We start from the raw sequence: 18293 nt of genomic DNA on the forward strand, positions 1-18293 counted from the left end.
TGGAGTTTGCATGTTCTCCCTGTGCATGCGTGGGTTTTCTCCGGGTTCTCCGGTTTCCTCCCACAGTCCAAAAACCATGACTGTCAGGTTAATTGGCCTCTCCAAATTGCCCCTAGGTGTGAGTGTGTGTGTGCATGGTTGTGTGTCCTGTGTGTCTCTGTGTTGCCCTGCGACAGACTGGCGACCTGTCCAGAAACGTTGGCTGGAGATGGGCACCAGCACCCCTCCCGACCCCACTGAGGGAAAAAGGGTACAAGAAAATGGATGGATGGATAACTTAGTTAATTTGATTGTGTTATAAAATGATACTATGTACTTAAAGGGACAGTACGTATTATGTGAAAAACACATAATACGTACTGTTCTTTTCTAAATTCCATTCCCTTTAAGGAATGGAATTTAGAAAAGAATTTAGCAAGAATCTAAAAGATATCAATTGTGATGCAATTAAACAGGCACAAAACTGACAGCTAAGATTTCTTTTTCATAGTTGTTGAATTGTACAGTTGTACAACTGATTTCAAATATTGAGTTTTCTGCTGCCAAGATGAAAGCAAATATTGGAGCTAGAGACTTGGAGGAGAAACGACTGGAGGAGAAATCATCCTACAGGAGAAAAGAATACCCAACTAGCACTGAGAAGCTTCGTTTGCTGTAGAATACACAGTCAACACCATCCACCCACAGGCAACCACAACAAATTGAACTCACCACATATAAACATGGAGAGCAGCTCTCTCCATCCACTGAGGTGCTGACAGCATGGCTGAATATCTAGCCAGCAGCAAGATCTAGGTCATCAAACCCCCCTGGAATAAAATGCAAAGTGTATTTACACTTCCAGCTGGCGAGACCCTGTGGTCTGTTGAACTTTGACTGACAGAGTGCAGGTGGGCAACATTTTTCTGCTTAGCCAAGAAGTTGAAATTAGGCAGACAGAGGCCCCCCCTAACACCCCTCCCTGCATGGCTCACATGCAGCTTGACAACAGGTGGGATCGTCTTTTACCGCTGACTGTTTGAATCGGACAACATGACGAAGCAAGAGCAGATGCCTCGGCTGATGTTCTGGGAGCACTGGGAGCATGCTGGGAGAATCCGGTTTCGTTCTTTTAAAAAAGAAATGTTTTCTAGCTTCCATGTGAAATATGGACTTTTACTGTAAAATACCAATAAACTTTTGGAAACCATAATAATCACAGAAAACCACTTTTTTTATTCTTAGTAACAAAAGAGTTTAATACTTAGATGTTGTGCTGTAGATTTACATAAAAGCATGTCAACATAATTAAACCATTTAAAAGGAAAGTTAAGAAATCAAATGCTGCAGTTCAACTGGTAACTCACAGAGGAACCTTTATTTTTTGTTTAATAACTCCAACTTCATGAAGGGGTGGAAAACGTGTCTTTTGTAATATGTCAGGATTTTCACCCATAAGCTGCCATTTGCCTTTAAATTGCTTTAATTATACCACTTGAACTTTTCCACATTTTGTCTATTTGTCATTGCAAATTTCAAGATGCTTCACTGGTATTTTATTTGATACACCAACACAAAGTAGTGCATGACTGCAAAATGAAAATGAATGGTTACTTACTGCAATCTTAACTAAAAGTCAAACGATTAAAGAGGCACCCCAAGATTTACAGAGATAATTGCAGCAAAAGCTGGTTGTGTGAAGCGTTAAGTTGGGGAGGTAGAATATCAACGTAAACCACGGCTCAGATTCTGAATTTAAGAAATGTCTTAAAAAATTGTTATTGTCTACCTTCCACTTCGCAATTATGCACTACTTTCTGTTGGTCTATCACAATCCTAATAAAGCACATTGAAGTTTGTAGTTATGTGAAAAAAATGAAACTATTCAAGGTAGCAGTGCCAAAGTCCAGTCCTCCACACCTGCCATCCGGCCACTTTCAGACGCCTAAATCAGACAGCTGAATGCCCACACCAAGTTTCATTCAGCTCTGCAGAGACCTGGTAACGAGCCACTCATTTGATTCCGGTGTGTTGGAGCAGATGCACATAAAAGTTGCAGGACTGCAGCTCTAGAGGGCTGGACTTTGGGTCCCCTGGTTTGGGGGTATAAATACCCTCAGATGGTTCAGATCACAGGTGGATTGCCAACGTGGAGTACTCCACCGTCCCAGCACTGTCTGCTTGAGAGCTGCTTTCTCCATTTCTGTGCTCTTCCAGGTTTGCATACACCGCCTCAGGTTTCCGACGAGGCTTGAAGTCCACCGTTGCATAGACGATTCCACTCATTTCCTGAAAGAGACAAAGTGTGTTCAGGGATTGTGGAGTAGAGGAAGTTCAAAACAACAATGTCTCCTTGTAAGCTGGGCAGTGACTCAAAGTCACAGCTGGCTCCCAGTTCTGCACCTACCGGGGCGTCTCGTTTCTGTGACTCACACAGAGCTTCTCCATGTACGTCTACAAAACAGGAATAAAAACAATGCGGCATTACACTGGCTGACCGTTCTAAAAAAAAAAAACACAACAGACAGACTGGCAGACAGTCACATTGTAGAGATGTAATGAGTTTCAGGAAAATGCTTACTTGACTTTTTGCGTTTTGCTTTGACTCTACAGCAAACAGCAACAACAACAGATGCAACAGACATCATTGCTGCTATGGACACAGTGACAAAGAGCGGCACGCTAAAATTCCAGGAGGCTCTGAAAGAGAGACAGGGTATGAAATTCAGCCATAGCTTACAAATGACAACAGCAACACAAAGAAAAGGCTGCAGACCTGTCATTGTCTCTGAAGTCCTGTACTGGGACCAGTACAGTGGAGGCCAGGAGTGTTGTGAAGCTGTTTGGGACCCTGACTGCTGCGGTTGTCAGTGGAAACTGAGACTTGCTGTAGTGATCAGAGGTTTCTGCAAAATCATCGGTTCAGACATCTGAGTTTAGAACAAGACCTAAAGGAAAACGTTTCCTCTGCACGTCAAGAAATGGCATCCTTACTTACCAAACACCTCCACATAGTAGTCAGAATAAATTTGGGTCTGGGTTCCCAGAACGGCGCATCTGTAATAACCCGCATCTTCGACCTGCACATCTGATATCTTGAACTCGATCCAGCCGTCTTGCTCCGCTGTGGTGACTCTTCCCCTCAATGAATCACAGGTGTACCCCGCACTGTCCAGCACTTTGAAGCATTGGCCAGGATACAGTTTGCAGCAGGACTTGTTGTAGCCGTTGTAAAACGGAGGAAACACGAGTCTCAGCACAATGAGCTGAACCTCCTCAGTCCTCGGCTGTGCTTTTAGGAGGCAGTTCTCTGGAAAACAAAAAGTAAATTGTCATGTTTCCGTAAGATCTAATTAGCAGAAAATCCCAAACTGTTGCTGTGCCACACCTTGCAAAAGGCAGAACAACATAAAGAGAATCTTCATCTTCACCGAGTCTCTGCGCCTGTAGAGTTTTTTCCTCTTGTAAGACGATTATAGGCAGCTCCTCAGAGGAGAGAAAAGGGAAGTTGTTTTTTCATCAGCAGAAAAAAAAAACCAGAAACATATGACAGGAGGTCCTCTGAGAAGATTTTCAGCATGCTCTTTTCAGCATGCTTTAAGTAATAAAGAATTTAAAAAAAGACTTTTGCAACTATAACTTTAGCTTCCGTTTTTTTGTTTGAAAGCGGCAGAAATTATTTCCTGTTTGAAACATCACTCATAGCTTGTGTCCTTTTCACCCAAATATTTCATACAAAGATCAGCATATTTTTTGCAGTCTCTTGCTGTGATGCCTCATAAGTGTGGAAATTTGCCTGGAATTATGGAATAAGCAAAAACATCCCCTGAAACAGCAAATGCTCCTCCAGAACATACATTTAGCGTTTAGCATTAGGGCAACATTCACTTTTCCAGTTCCCATATGCAGTTTTCCCACTTCAGTGTTACTTCCAATGGCCAGCAAAATACTATTCTAGGCCAAATGTGCTGCAATTAAATATGAAATGATTTCAATAAAATGTGAAATACAGTGAACAAATAAACACAAAGAGAAAAAAAGAATAGAGGAAAGGAGAAAATGTCAACAACAAACTGACCAGCAGAGAGAACAAAAAAGTTGGGCCCAGTCGGATCATTACGGACTTCTGGCTCAGAAGCAGACTTTGCTTCTGATTGGTTGATCAGCACCTTGTGAGATACTCTCTTTACTTCTTACATGACTGCATGTCATTACATGAGCATCTTTAAATACATTAAATGTTGTTGTTTTTTTTATAGTTTATCATAAATTTTTTTCTAAATGTAGATTTTCTGTAATTTCTTTTAGTTTATTCTGGTATTACAAACCAAAAATATTTCACATCCTCTAAACAGCAACGTCTTGCATCTCTGCTGCTTCCACAACCTCCCAACAGCAACAACAAAAACTGTTTTGTAGACATAAAAAAGCTCTAGACGTGTATACACAAAGCGATTTATTTGGTGTTAGCTTTTAACTTATGATACATATCTTAGACCACATCTAAGCCTTTTGCTTTATCATCCATAATAAAGCACAAGGCTAATGAAAAATGTATTTACATAAATATTCAATAACTAAACAATTAACTTAATACGAATATAAAATAAACACTCCCTTTTGTCCTTCATTTCACTTACAAAACTGGAAAAAAAAAAAGTTGTAACATTTTCTAAAACATGTTAGATAACATCGTCTTGCGAGTTGAAGCAGGTCAGGCACACAAACACTGTTCTTAAACCCACAAAGCAGACAAACCTTGTTCAAATGTACTCTGAAACGTGCAGCCCCTATTAATAATTTAGAAGCAACAAGTCTGAAAATGTGCATTTATTTTCCACAAGCTGTTGATCTTTTGCAGACGAGGCTTCGGTCCCCAGCCCTGTGAATGCGTGGATGCATATATGAGTTGAGGTCGCGGTTTTCTGAGCTCGCCTGGACGTCTCTACTCGGTGAAGGTAATGACATCATAGGGGATGCCCTGCTGCTGCAGCTGCTCCAGCTGCTCCGGTGTAGCCTCCGTGTAAAGTGTTTGGGTCTGCCCCATGGCTGCATCTGCTACAGCTGCAAGAAGAAAAGTTATGTTTATTATTATTACTAATAAGCTGGCATCCCACTTGAGGTTGATGAGGAAGGAGGGAGAGAAACGGGACAGAAGCTCACAGAATTTATTGTATATTTTTAAAGTAGCTTTGTGCGACTAAACTCAACAATTTTAGCTTCAAGAGATAAATAAATAATAATAAAATAACAATCTGATTTTGTGTGCATGATCTTAGGGAAGGGGGCTGCACAGTGGCGCAGTTGGTAGAGCTGTTGCCTTGCAGCAAGAAGGTTCTGGGTTCGATTCCCGGCCTGGGGTCTTTCTGCATGGAGTTTGCATGTTCTCCCTGTGCATGCGTGGGTTTTCTCCGGGTACTCCGGTTTCCTCCCACAGTCCAAAAACATGACTGTCAGGTGAATTGGCCTCTCTAAATTGTCCCTAGGTGTGAGAATGTGTGTGCATGGTTGTTTGTCCTGTGTGTCTCTGTGTTGCCCTGCGACAGACTGGCGACCTGTCCAGGGTGAACCCGCCTCTCGCCCGGAACGTTAGCTGGAGATGGGCACCAGCAACCCTCCCAACCCCACTGAGGGACAAGGGTGAAAGAAAATGGATGGATCTTAGGGAAGACTTAAACTGTTGTGAATATGATCAGAATCTTTTTTTTAATCATTATTATTAAATGTGAGACATGTAAATGAATGCAATCTTTTAAACTTTTTCCACAGAGCTAACCTGTGACAGCAGAATGTGCTGCAGCTTCCAGGTCCTCCGTGTTCACCACCTGAGCCTCAGAGCCGACGGGTACGTACTGGATCTGCCCATCATGACTTACAGCAATCTGCATAAACACATATAGCAAAAAAAAAAAAAAAGAAAAAAAAACACATCTCACTTCAGATGATCCGGCATCAACCACCTCCCTTTAATCAGTTTAATTTACAGACGTTAAGTTTAAAATAAATCAAGTCTGTCTTACCGGCTGCTCATGCTCGTATTGGATAATGTGTCCATCAGGCATCTGCCCAGCAGAAAAACTCCTTCAGACATTGAAGGCTTTCAATGGGAAAAGTGAGAGAAACTAAATATTACTCACCTGAATTTGGTTACCATCAGAAACTACAACATACTCCTGAGGAATTAAGTGGTCAACTCCATCCTGTGAGATGATGTACTGAACCTGAAAAAGGACAGAAAAAACAAAAAACGAATGATAAAAATACTGCAGTTTAACATACAAACATAAAATAAACACTCCCTTTTGTCTTTTTTATTACATTTTTAAATGTAATAATGGGTTATACGTGAGCAGGCGACGTTTAGTTTCTTATTAAAACGACCAGACATAAAATCAAGAAAACTGTACTTAAAACTTTGTAATGTGATTTTAGGAACTAAATAAAGAACATTTTCAAGCAAAATACATATCTTTGATTATTTATAATGCCTTTTTCCCCATAGTTTGTCAAATAATTAGCAATAATAAATTAGCCCAATGAGTCAGCGAAGTGTCTCTTACTTCTGTCACCTGGTTATCTCCAGTCATCAGGTGCTGAACAGTCTGACCGTCGATGGTGGTTATCTGCTGGATGTACGGCCCTTCCTCCTGAATGCACAGAGAAATGGATGTTTTTATATATTCAAACAACAAGCGAAAATCATACACTTAATTTTCAAATAAGTATATAATCACTTTTGTAACGTTAACACTAGAACTGCTGGTGATGTTACCTGGTCGGACAGCGGCTGCTCTTGAGATACAATGATGTGATCCTGACCGAGGGCCTGCAGCCGCTCTGGAGTGATCGTTGTCTGATGAGCCTGCAAGGCTGTTGCAAAAACAAATAAATGATTTGATGTCTTATATCAAATAAAAGCCAAAAACAAGACAGTCAATTATGTTGGTCAATTAGTTCTTCGTTCTAACAATGCTTCTTGGCTTTGTTTCCTTTTAAATTATGTGACATTGGGAAGGAAAATGCATTTGTGGGTTGAGCAGCAAAGTTGCCAGTATGCCACTTTGAGCCGATGAAAACTTCCTAAATCCTCTCCATCAATGGCAAACAGCTAGCATGGCCATTGCCTTCCTACACAATTCTCATCTCCCTTCAGTTCACTGTCTGGGATTTCTCTACCTTAAGAGAGAAGACAAGGGATTAGCACTGTTAGCAGAATCTCATCTTGATATTTCTTTGGACTGAGATTACCCCCAAAGATTAAAATTATTCTTTTCTGCTTAATCTTTTTAACCAGATGACATTTTTATTACACTGATCAACACCAGTGCAATATAATATACAAGTTATGGTAACACTTTATTTGAAGGAGTGTGCATAAGACTGTCATAAACATGACATAACATCTGTTGTGAACATGAAGGAGTCTTCATGAATGTTTAAGACTGTTGTCATGAAGTATCATTTGGTAAATAATGACACTTTTATTGCAAAGTTGCAATAAAAGTTCATTAAAATTGCCACCTTTGCACTACTGTACTAAAACTTGTACTAAAACTTCCATTAAAAGGGCATCAAAAGTGTCAACTTTGCACTAAAGTGTCATTATATACAGAATGACACTTCATGACAACTGTTATAGAAATTCATGAAGGCTCCTTCTTGTTCATAACAGGCGTAATGTCATGTTTTTGACAGTCTTATGCACACCCCTTCAAACAAAGGGTTACCCACGTTTTTGTTGTGAGTGTGGCTTACACTGCAGGGTGGCTAAGGCCTCTTCGTCACTGTTCACAATGATTGTTTGCTGAGATGAGCTGCTGCGGCTCTTGCGAGTGGGATGATCCTGACTGTGGAGACGCTCCATGTGGAACTTCAGATGACCATTACGGTTAAACCTTAAAGAAAAAAGAAAAAACAAAACAAAGAACCAGTCACATGTACAGCTGTTCGGCACATTTCATCCTCAAATCTTATTAAAAAAAAAAAAAAAAAGTTCGCTTCCAACCTTTGTCCACAATGTTTGCAAGCGAACGGCTTCTCGTTGGTGTGGGTCATCATGTGACGACGTAAGTCTTTCTTATTCTTTGAGGCAAAGCTGCAACTTGGACACTTATGCGGGCGCAGGTAGGAGTGCATCCCCATGTGAGACTAAGGACATTGTGTAGAAGAGACAAATATTTTTCCCCCTCTTTGATACTAAATGGTGCTTAAATTAACAATTAAAATCACATTAAATATCTGATAAAGAAATGAATTCATGAAGCTGCTGCTGAGAGACGTGCCTTCACTTCGGGCCATGAGGTCGAGGTGAAATCACAGTCAGGACATTTGAAAGTGTTGGGATCCAAGTGCGCCCTCTTGTGGTTCTCCATGTCGGAGCGACCGTTGAATGACTCCATGCAGATGCGGCAGCAGAATCTCTTGGTGTTGGGAGAGCTCGTCGCTGTAGGCGAGGGTGGAGCTTCGCTGCTCAGCTGGCAGGAGAGACGAAGCACACGTGTGAGAAACCAGAAACGACGTTTATACACACCCACCAAATGAAAATGCTGGTCGTTACCTCTACTTGCTGCAATACGCCGTCGGCCAGGGCTGAAGTTAGATAGTACTTGTCGCTTTTCAGGTTCTCTGATGCAGAGACGTCTAAACCCTGACTGCTCTCATCAGCACTGAAACGCAGCGTTTTAATAGGATTAAAACCTGAAAACACTTATCAGAATTAAAAGAAACAGATGTTCTCTGTGTTCTGTGTTTAGGCACCTGTATGCGGGGCTGTGGACTTCTCCAGCTGGCTCTTCTACAACACTGAACTCGCCTCCATCCTCGTAGCTTTCTATGGCGATGTGGGTAAGCTCCCCAGGTTCAGAGGCGGCTGCCTCGTAGGCCTCCTGCAGCACTGCTTCACCGTTCTCAGACACGTGAAAGGTCATGATCTTTTGACCCTGGCCGGGTGCAACGGTCAGGGCACCGACTGCTCCATCTTCCCCCTCACCTCCTTCTGATTTCAGCACTGCCACCTGTGAAGCGTGAAGGGTTAAATGTATCCTAAATATGAACAAATTCTTGTAAAACTATGGCTAACCCATGAGCCCTTTCACATTTTGTCACATTACAGCCACAAACTTTAGCGCATCTTATGTGATTAACCACCACAAAGTAGTACATAATTGTGAAGTGGACAGAAAAAGAGACTTGATAAAAAAAAATGCAAATGAGAACGATAAAAGTGCATTGACTTTCAGCTTGTATTAATTTAAAGAGTCTATGGTTGTTCTGTGAAGATGTCAGAAGTTTGTTAGAGATCAAACTTCATTATGTGAACTAGAGCCGGCAGCTCGGGGACAGAGCTGTGGAAAAGTTTAACGCAAACAAGCCCCAAATAAGTTCTGTCCCTCGCTTTATAATGTCAAGATTTCTGGATACAGAACGACTAGACGCCTGGCAAAACACCAAAACTGACTGGTTTCAAGAACCAACAGAGATTCACAGCTCATGGGAACAGTTTAGCAGTTGTGCAAAACTGTTCCCATTAAAAAAAAAGGGTCTTGGCAGGGATGTTGGTTTTACTGAAAGAGTGGTAGATAGAAAACCGTTGTTTAAAGAAAAATGCTCACAAAATTCACAAAGTTCTAAAAAGGTATCCACAGCGTTGGTAAGAATTGCTATAAATACGTCTTAAAAAGACAATTTTTGACAAACCTGTAAAGAGTTTCCAACAATTTCCCGAGCGTTGCTCATGTTCAGCAACAGATCCAGGGCATTTTGAGCAGACAGACCACCAGACTCAGCTAAGGAACAGATTCAGAAAAAGTCAGGTTGGCACGTTAAAAAAAATTAGAAATGTTTCAGTAAATAATGAGCTGACCATGTTCATAGATTATAGTTGTATTTCCCAATGCATCCTGGGTCACTGAAGCATTTTCTATCCCCTGCATAGCCTGTAGTGTTTCAGGATCCACAGTAATCTAAAGAACGGTGATGAGAAAAAAATAAATAAATAATAAATAAATATAATAAACAGCAAAGCAATGTGTGCTAATTTAAATGGACTCACTATGGTGTTCTGTAATGTGGGACTGTTGACGTCATGTTGCTGTTTGAGCTCCTCGATCTGCTGCAGGGTGAAGAAGGGTTTCCTTCGCCTTCTGACCGGCTCGTCGGGGTGAGCCAGAGTCCACTCGTCAAAGGCCTCTGGGTGGCGACATTGCACATGGAGACGCAGGTTCTTCCTGTGTTTGGTGGTGAAGTGACACATTTCACAAGAGAAAGGCTTCTCCCCTGCAGAGAGACGCAATGCCATGATTACAGACTCATTATAACGGCGGGAGGATGGGTGGAAACATGGAGACACAATGAAATCTCGACTCAAACTGACCTGTGTGTTTGATGGCCATGTGTGAGACCAGGAACTCCTCTTTGGACGTGGAATATTTACAGTAGTCACACCTGAAGGGCCTGTCGTTGGTGTGGGAGAGCTGATGGTTGAGCAGCAGCTTCTTGTTTTCACAAGAATAGTCGCAAAACTCGCACTTGAACCTAGAAAATGTACATGGACGTAAATTTACGATGCATTTTTTGACGTTGCAATATTGCTTGTGAAAAGGAGCCGAAGAATGAACGAGAACAGGAAGCTGTCAGTACTGACTTGTCTCCAAGACTCTGGATGTGGGTCAATAAGTGCATTTTGAATGTGTACCTCTTCTTAAAGGATTTTCCACACTACGAAAAAACATAAAAAGGCTCAAGAAATTATCTTCATACGCAGGACACTGTGACGCAAAAGCAGAATTTGATGCGAAAAGGCTCCACACCTTGTCACACATGTGTGGCTTCTCAGAGCTGTGAGTTTTCATGTGTTGGGTGAGTCTCTTTTGCATCGGGTACACCTTGTCACACACCGGGCACGGGAACTCCAACACCTTGGGAACCTGCGGGGATGAAAACGACAAACACGCTGGTGAGAGATAACACAGAAAGAAAAGATCTGCCCATCAAACCAGAGACTTTCTGCCCAGGGCGGTATGTCCTGCAGGGCGTGAAAAGCCTTAAATGATGTTTCTGTTGCTTATTCTTATTTGGACATTGGTGGACGGGTCTGACGGCCTTAAAGTTGCTAGTTGGTTCACAGATTATGATTTGGCGTCTAACACTGTAATTCTCCGTTTTGAAAGAGTCTTGGTGGCTTTTGGCAATTTTTTTTATTGCAATGAACAGAGATACTTTCTCATTTGAGATTTTTCCATCCATCTATTAATCAGTTTCATAAAGGGAACTGACACTGCTGCTTTATAATAAGCACTGAGGAGCAACATTACATTTATTCAAAGATCTATTTAGCCAGGTAGTTTTTTAATAGTTATTTCGATTTATCTTATGTCTTATGGTGTAGGTTTTTTGACATTTTTTTATTTTATATTTAATGACATTTTGATGATTTATGTCTTGTTATGCTCATAATCCTCAGCTTTCGGCCTGAACTTTGTGAAAAGTGCCAATACTCACCAACTCCTTTTTTCTTCTCCTGTAAGATCATAAAGATATTATTAGTTGTAAATTTCAGAACTTATGGCGAAAACTTATTATATATTTGTTAAATAAGTTGCTCACTTCTCTTTGCTGTGAACTGCAGAGTGTCGAATAACATCTTTCTTGTAAACACTCGAGTAGTCACACTCCTCACATTTAAATGGCTTTGTGCCTTCGTGATTGAACATGTGCTCCTGCATAAAAGGAAAAAAAAAGTCGTCTTGTGACGCATTTCAGAAAATAAAGTGATGTGGAGCCTGAAAGCTGCGAGTTGCTTTGCTTCTACTGACCTTCAGTGATGACCAGCGCTTGCAGCGGTAGCTGCACTGGAGGCACTTGAACAGCTCCGGGTCATTGCCTTCATGAGAGTCGATGTGAAAGCGCAGATCCTCCTGGGTGAGGAAGCGCGAACCGCAGATCCAGCAGTTGTGGGGCCGCAGCAGAGGTTTGAGTGATTTATAGTACCGACTAGAACACATTGAAGTCGAATAAGTCATTTATGCATCATAAAATCTTTTCATGCCACTCATTGCAACATTTAAATACTTTGGAGCTTACTTGCGATTCATATACTTCCTGTATTTCTTGCGTAGGAAGCGCTTAGAAGGTCGGCCCCGTTTCCTCGGGAGGAACTCCTCCTCTGGCTGGGAGTTTGACGAAGGGTCTTTGTTCTCGGAGTCAGATTGGCTGATCGCTGCCTCAGCTGCGTCCTCGTTAATCTCTCTGCCCAGACCTTGGCCCAAACCTGAAGAGCTTGCCTCTTCAGCTGCAGAGGGATCCGCACTGAGCCTGGACCACTTAGAGATGCTTTCTGCTTCTGTGAAAAACAGCCGAGGATAAGGGACGAACCAACCGCAAGCTGCAAGTTTGAATTTGTGTTATTGCAAGCAACGTTTCACCTTTGCTGCTGTTCCCTTCACCAGAAACGTTGTACTTCCTCGGGCGACCGACCTTTCGCCGGGGACGCCCTTGAGATGAGGAGGAGATGGGAGTAGATGTTTTCTTTGGGAAAGCTGGAAGTCTTCCTTTCATCTCCTGATCTATTGGGTTGTAGTCGCTGTCCTCTGGAGACAAACAGAAGAGCAACGTTAAGGTTGTAACGCTCTAAAATTAGCCTCAGTGCTTCAACTCTTTTGTATTTTGTCACATTATAATAACAAACTTTAATGTATTTTATAGAGATTTTATATGACAAGAAACTAAATTTGTAAGGTTAAATGAATTTGATATGTTGGATTCAATATGTTTTACAACTTGAAAAACTAAGTTATAACTTTAATACATTTAAATATGCTCTCAAAACATAACTCTTTAAACTTGAATTTTGGCCCACTGCAGATTATGAGTTCATCATGTTTGTCTACTTTTATTGATGCTTTTATTTCTGGGTGGATTTTTTAAAAGTATTTTATTTCAAATGTATTTCATGTTCAGCACTTTGTTTTTTGCTTTCTGTTTTTAATGGTAAATAAAGATGGCTTGACTGAGTTAAGCCAGGTCCACCTGTGTGTAATTTAATCTTAGTTTAAATACAAAACCCCTAAAGTCACAGGCCGGCAAAGAATAGCATTAATTAGAGAAGCAGCACCATGGTAGCTCTGGAGGAGCAACAACTGAGCTAAACACAAACACCCACCACAACATCTAGGAATTTGTTTGAAAATCATGCTTTTCTTTCCTCTTCACAATTATGTGCAATTTTGTGTTACCCAATACCTAAAATCTCAATAAAATGCAACAAATTGTGTCACTGCAACAAGTCAAAATGTGAAAAGGTTTAAGGAATACTTCTGCATAGTGCTGTAGATGTTGGTTTTATAACTTAAACAATGGCAGGAGGAAATCTGTTTGAGGGTTTAAAGAAAATGTTTCCCACCACTCACCTTCTGGATCGTCGATGGCGCCAGCATCCACAATATCGTCCTCTTCTTCTTCTGGTTGCTTCACGGCATTCTTCACCTCTTCCGCTTTCCTCCTTTCTGCCTCTTCTCGCTCTGCTTTTTGACGAGCTAACGTCTCGCTTTTAGGAGGTCGACCACGTTTCCGTTTCATTGGTATTTCACCTTAACAAAACAAAACAAAACAAAAAAAAAAATCAGTAAATAGGAATAAAAAAGATATGATCGTGACTATCCAGTCAACTTTCTCATTTATAGACATCATCAGAATCCTTACCAGCGGGTTTAAAGTGTTTGTCCCTCATGTGGTTGATGAGCGTGTCTTTGGAAACGCTTTTGTACGGACACATCTTGCACTTGAACTGATGAACAATCACCACCTCCATCATCTCCTCTAACTCAGCCAGGTTTGGCTGGTGGTCTCCTGAACCCCGCGGCGCGGCTGACGTGTCCATGCCCCTGGAGAACCCCGGTTCATCCTGGGAGCCCCGAGGCTCCTCCGGACACGGGGAGCTCTGTTGGGCCGGTTCAGGTTCTTGATTAGACGCATATGTGCCGCTGCTGCTGATGTACAGACCAGGTTGACTCTCGTTGCATTCCATCGCCTCAGGAAGTCCGCCCGTGCCCGCCGTGTCTGCAAGCGGGTGGTCCGACGAAGAGCTGTCGTCGTGATAGAGGGATGCCTCAGGGCCGTTGCTGTTCTCCGTGTAGCAGGAGTGCTGTGGCTGCTGCTGCGAGTGCTGTGGCTGATCTGGATCCTGGTTCTGCTCATCATCATCGTCGTCGTCATGTCTACTCTGATATCGCGAACAGCCGGGCTGCTCAGAGTCTGCAGCCGCAACACATTCCCCTCCAGACTCTCCTGCGTACTGTCGACTGGTCTGGGTCCGGTGGTCGGCGCTGCTGTCGATGTAGCCACGTGAATGATGCAGCTGGTCTCTGTCATCTGCTACACGCTGGAGATACCCGGAGCTGCAATCCACCACGTAGTGGCTTCTGCTGGTGGGGTTTGAGTCGGCTCCGCTGCATTCCACGTATCCAGGAAGGTCCTGGTCACTGTTGTTCCCGCTGTAGTCAGGGAAGCCGGTCTGGGAGCGAGTCTGGTCGGGTTCCTCACCCGAACACTCGAGAAATGACGATGAAGACTCCTCAGTCTGGTCCGGGCCGTCCGCGCTGCAGTCCATGTACTGGGAAGGATGGGAATGCTGGGGCTGGTCGGGCTGGCTGCTGCTCTCTTCTCTGTAACCAGAGTGTCCCGGATGATCATCGGGCTGGTCCGGTTCAAGGCCGCCCTGCAGGTCTCCCTGATCCTGGCAGGTGGACGTGGGGCCTTCAGCGTGAGCCTCGATGGCGACACGGTTGGACATGGCTGAAGACGACATCTGGGCTACCATAGGAGCCCCTGCAACATGAAAGGAACAGAGATGGATTTGAAAACGTTCACTTAGTTGTGTGGAGTACATGAAGAAACAAAAGTATGGATGATCGTATTGCTTTACTGAGATTCATCCTTTTACATTCACGTGGCACAGCACCACATGATGGTGAAGATAATATACCTGCTCTGAAAATAGACATTTCATGAAAGTGATGATAACATTTAAAGTGGGTTAATGGATGAAACACACTTACCGTCATCTGGTCCTTGTAAAACTAGATACTGAGTCGTTTCTGCACCTCCATCTTCTGCGCTGGTGACATCTATACAACCTTAAATAAAAATACAGTGGACATCACTCACTGTACTATGAAAAATAAGTACAGTTCCTCAAACTTTTACACACTTGTGTGCATTAGTGGGATTCAAAACTGGGATTTTAGGCAACAGATGAAAAATAAGGAAGATTATATATGACTTGAAATTTTGTTTAAACAAATAAAACTGTGAAGGGTGGTGGGAAGTGGATGGAGTTAGATACAGGCTTGAGTAAGATTTGCAAAAGACTTCCAGCAGAACAACAGCCCTGAGCCCACCACCAAAGCTACAATGAAATTTGATATAAGCATATTTATGCATTGGAAAGTTCCAGTCAAACTCAAAGCCTAAACTTGTTAGAGAATCAGTGTCAAGACTCACAAACTCACAGGACTTACAAATAAAATCCCAATTAAACACATCGACAATTGCAGTTGCAACATGACAAAGTATGAAACTATTCCAACGTATGGACACTCTCAAGACTTCTTAGATTACAAAAGGACAAAAAGTATGAGATTCTTTTTTGGAAATACCGTTCATGACATCGGGGCCGATGGTGGACTCTATGATCTTGTCGATTGCAGACCCCAGATCAGATGAGGTAGACGCCGTGGAGTCAGAAACCATCATAGCTCCGTCTGACACAGCACTGGAGTGGACCAGAACTTGAGCCGATTCAGACACCAGCACTGACTGGGTCACCGTGGAGACACTGGACACGCTGGTGGACTGAGCCACGGAAGACGAGTCTGGAAGATGAACTGAAGAAACTCTGACGTCTGTGCTGGAGCTGGTCTCTGGGATGAACACCTGGAAAACAAGCGGAAGCAGCACGTTGTCTTCCGATGGCTTAATTAAATTCAAGTTGTCTTCCAAAAGAGGACATTCAGAAAACCTCACCACGAGTCCTTCTGAGCTCTGTCCCACATGACAGTCTGACTCTGGGGCCTGCGCGTGGGAGGCAGCAGCATCACTGCTGTCTGCGGACATCGCCTCTGATGATTCCATGCCCATGCCGCTTTCAGACGGCTCCTCCATCCCCGACGGGCCTGCATCGCTGCTGCTTTCCACCTCATTCTCCTCCGAATCCATAACTACAACAGAAGAATAAAATAAATTAGGTCAAAGTTTCATCTTTAAAACATGTTAAAAACATTCACACAAGTGTACAGTTTCAATGATTGTGACTATCCAGTACATACATATAAACTATATTTAGTTGGCATCAAGCAATTGAGTCTTAAGTGTTAAAAGAAGATCTTGCTCAAATGTAAAATAGTAACTGCCAGTTAAATAGTGGAGGGTAAGGTGCCCCTAAAAGCTCATGTGACCTAATAGATTATTTTAAACTCTAATTTTTTAACGCAAAAATGATTGGTGATAGATTTATGACTTTGTTTATATATGACTTATCAGCTGGTAATGTTTTTTTTTAAATCAAAAGTAGTTAATGGTAAGCAGAGAAATATTTTAAATAACCAAAACTCATTAATGGAGCAGGTGGTGAGAAGCCCACTGGTGAGATCATCAATGTTTATTCCATTATTTCTTCAGTTTGCAGCATTTAAACCAAATACAAATGGTGAATAAAACATTGACTCATGTCTGTCTGTTTCATCATCACAATGTATTAAAAATATTCCTAACATTTTAAGATTATATTGGCCTCAAGTGTATCTATTAAAATCAACAAATGATTTTGAGTGTTATCTTGCCAAGCCATGTCAAAATAATTTCCATCAAACTTGAGTCGTACATTTATTTACATCATTGTCACATAGAATTACTTCATGGTTAATAACTTGGATATCTTGAATTCTTACCCTTGATTAACTAAATTTAAATATCTGATGACTCAATTGTAAAAATTCTAGTGATGTGCACCACTGTGATTGTGCATAGCAATAACTCAAAATTTTGCCAGCTGGGTAGCCTACTTTGGAATACGCAAAGAATATGGGGCTGCCTCTGGTTGCAACATTTCATCTTTATCTCTCTCAATGAGATTGATTCCAATTATTTAAAGCCCTGTTATTTCCCGCGAGGGAAATACAGTCTAATACAATTATTCTGCCTCCACCTAAAGCTGTTTGTTTGTGGTAGACAGGATTTCACAAGCTTTTTTAAAGGGCATAACAAACTCACTTCCTTACAAAGGTGACCAAATTGAAGGAGATATAAATAGGTTTGCCATTTATTTTAACAAGAAAGGGGGAAAAACCACCAACGACAGACGCCTCTTATTTTTGTTTTCAGCGACAATCTTATATTTTGGAGTAAGCACTTTGCTACTTAAAAGTGTCGACTAATATACCTACGTTTCTCCTTTATCATACGTCCTGCCTAGCACCTTTGTCCTTACAGATTCCAGTGCTTTTAATAAACGTGCATTTTGGAGGATTTGCATCGCTCATGTTTCAGAATAAGTCTTCTTGTTTACTGTTCATTTGCTTATCCAGAAACATAAGCTAACAAGTTAACATTGAAGCTAACGGGTTAGCATAGTGTTGGATCAGGTGGTACTACTGGAATGCGTTTTAATATGTCTTAACAAAAACAGGGCCCGTTTCTAATGTTGTAAGGCTGACGCTAGGCAAAAATAAAGCCGTCCCAAACGTAAAACAACAACATTATCCCAACACAAAGCTTATTTGACTCTGACAGTGGCAAAGATTAGCAGCTTTAGGCAGGCCTAGCTGCCCTTCACCCTGCCTGCTGCGCGTCGCCATTATACACCACTTCAAGTCTTTTCCATTCAGGCATTCTGTGAGCTCTACTGGCCCGGGGACCTCGAGGGCCTGAGTGGCGACAGACCGCCCAAATACCCTCCCTGAAGAAAATGAAAACATTTTCTTTTCCCTACATCAGAATTGTTACTCTTTTTTCTTACCTTGTATTTTTGAGGAGATGAGTATCCTGTAGCGTAGAGGCACCGAGTAGATCACAACATAGCAACCGATAATTGTCGATTCTTTCTAGTCGGGCGCCATGAGTATCTCCTCGCTTCCTGTCGTTTCAACCGGATCTTATTTATTGTTTTTGTTTCAAAAGGCACTTTTTGAGATTTGCAAATTAAACAAAGCCATCAGCATCGACCATCAGCTTTTACGGTGTAGCGGTCCCCGATTAGACCCGAGTAATAATCTGATATCTTTATCATTTTGTGGACTATTGTTTTTAGAGGAGGACGTATT

At 42.0% G+C, this 18293-nt stretch overlaps 2 protein-coding genes across 4 annotated transcripts; both read right to left on the reverse strand.

Annotated features, from left to right (window-relative positions):
* Positions 1 to 1240: 1240 nt before the first annotated feature.
* LOC103467162 (uncharacterized) lies at positions 1241 to 4327 on the reverse strand. Its single transcript, XM_008413272.3, has 6 exons — positions 3368 to 4327; positions 2978 to 3289; positions 2756 to 2885; positions 2561 to 2679; positions 2387 to 2433; positions 1241 to 2268 (listed from the first exon to the last, which is right to left on the reverse strand). The coding sequence occupies exons 1-6, from the start codon at positions 3402 to 3404 to the stop codon at positions 2110 to 2112; spliced, it is 804 nt and encodes a 267-aa protein (XP_008411494.1). The 5' UTR covers positions 3405 to 4327; the 3' UTR covers positions 1241 to 2109.
* Positions 4328 to 4422: 95 nt separating this feature from the next.
* On the reverse strand, positions 4423 to 18210 carry LOC103467161 (zinc finger protein 335). 3 transcript variants are annotated; one of them, XM_008413270.3, is made up of 28 exons: positions 17990 to 18210; positions 16000 to 16193; positions 15633 to 15909; positions 15033 to 15110; positions 13678 to 14802; positions 13386 to 13565; positions 12402 to 12566; positions 12061 to 12319; positions 11793 to 11970; positions 11584 to 11696; positions 11479 to 11497; positions 10788 to 10904; positions 10622 to 10695; positions 10352 to 10512; positions 10031 to 10254; positions 9842 to 9941; positions 9676 to 9764; positions 8737 to 8993; positions 8537 to 8645; positions 8262 to 8453; positions 7985 to 8127; positions 7735 to 7874; positions 6752 to 6849; positions 6540 to 6626; positions 6117 to 6200; positions 6000 to 6041; positions 5756 to 5861; positions 4423 to 5043 (listed from the first exon to the last, which is right to left on the reverse strand). In XM_008413270.3, the coding sequence occupies exons 2-28, from the start codon at positions 16189 to 16191 to the stop codon at positions 4925 to 4927; spliced, it is 4728 nt and encodes a 1575-aa protein (XP_008411492.2). In that variant the 5' UTR covers positions 16192 to 16193; positions 17990 to 18210; the 3' UTR covers positions 4423 to 4924. The 3 variants fall into 3 exon arrangements, with proteins under 3 accessions (XP_008411492.2, XP_008411490.2, XP_008411491.2); XM_008413268.3 differs by lacking the exon at positions 17990 to 18210 and adding an exon at positions 17540 to 17825; XM_008413269.3 differs by lacking the exon at positions 17990 to 18210 and adding an exon at positions 17418 to 17533.
* Positions 18211 to 18293: the final 83 nt, after the last annotated feature.

Source organism: Poecilia reticulata, chromosome 7, assembly GCF_904066995.2.
Source record: "Poecilia reticulata chromosome 7, P_reticulata-male-v2, whole genome shotgun sequence".
NCBI lineage: Eukaryota > Metazoa > Chordata > Actinopteri > Cyprinodontiformes > Poeciliidae > Poecilia > Poecilia reticulata.

Excerpts from the sequence above, each read along its gene's own strand:
- LOC103467162 (XM_008413272.3), bottom strand. The coding sequence starts at position 3,404 with ATGAAGATTCTCTTTATGTTGTTCTGCCTTTTGCAAG. Across the intron at positions 2,680-2,755 it reads GACTTCAGAGACAATGACAG|AGCCTCCTGGAATTTTAGCG; the intron begins GTCTGCAGCCTT and ends TCTCTCTTTCAG. Across the intron at positions 2,434-2,560 it reads AGCAAAACGCAAAAAGTCAA|ACGTACATGGAGAAGCTCTG; the intron begins GTAAGCATTTTC and ends CCTGTTTTGTAG.
- LOC103467161 (XM_008413268.3), bottom strand. The coding sequence starts at position 17,564 with ATGTTTCTGGATAAGCAAATGAACA. Across the intron at positions 8,994-9,675 it reads TTGTTGGAAACTCTTTACAG|GTGGCAGTGCTGAAATCAGA; the intron begins GTTTGTCAAAAA and ends CACGCTTCACAG. Across the intron at positions 8,454-8,536 it reads GCGTATTGCAGCAAGTAGAG|CTGAGCAGCGAAGCTCCACC; the intron begins GTAACGACCAGC and ends CTCTCCTGCCAG.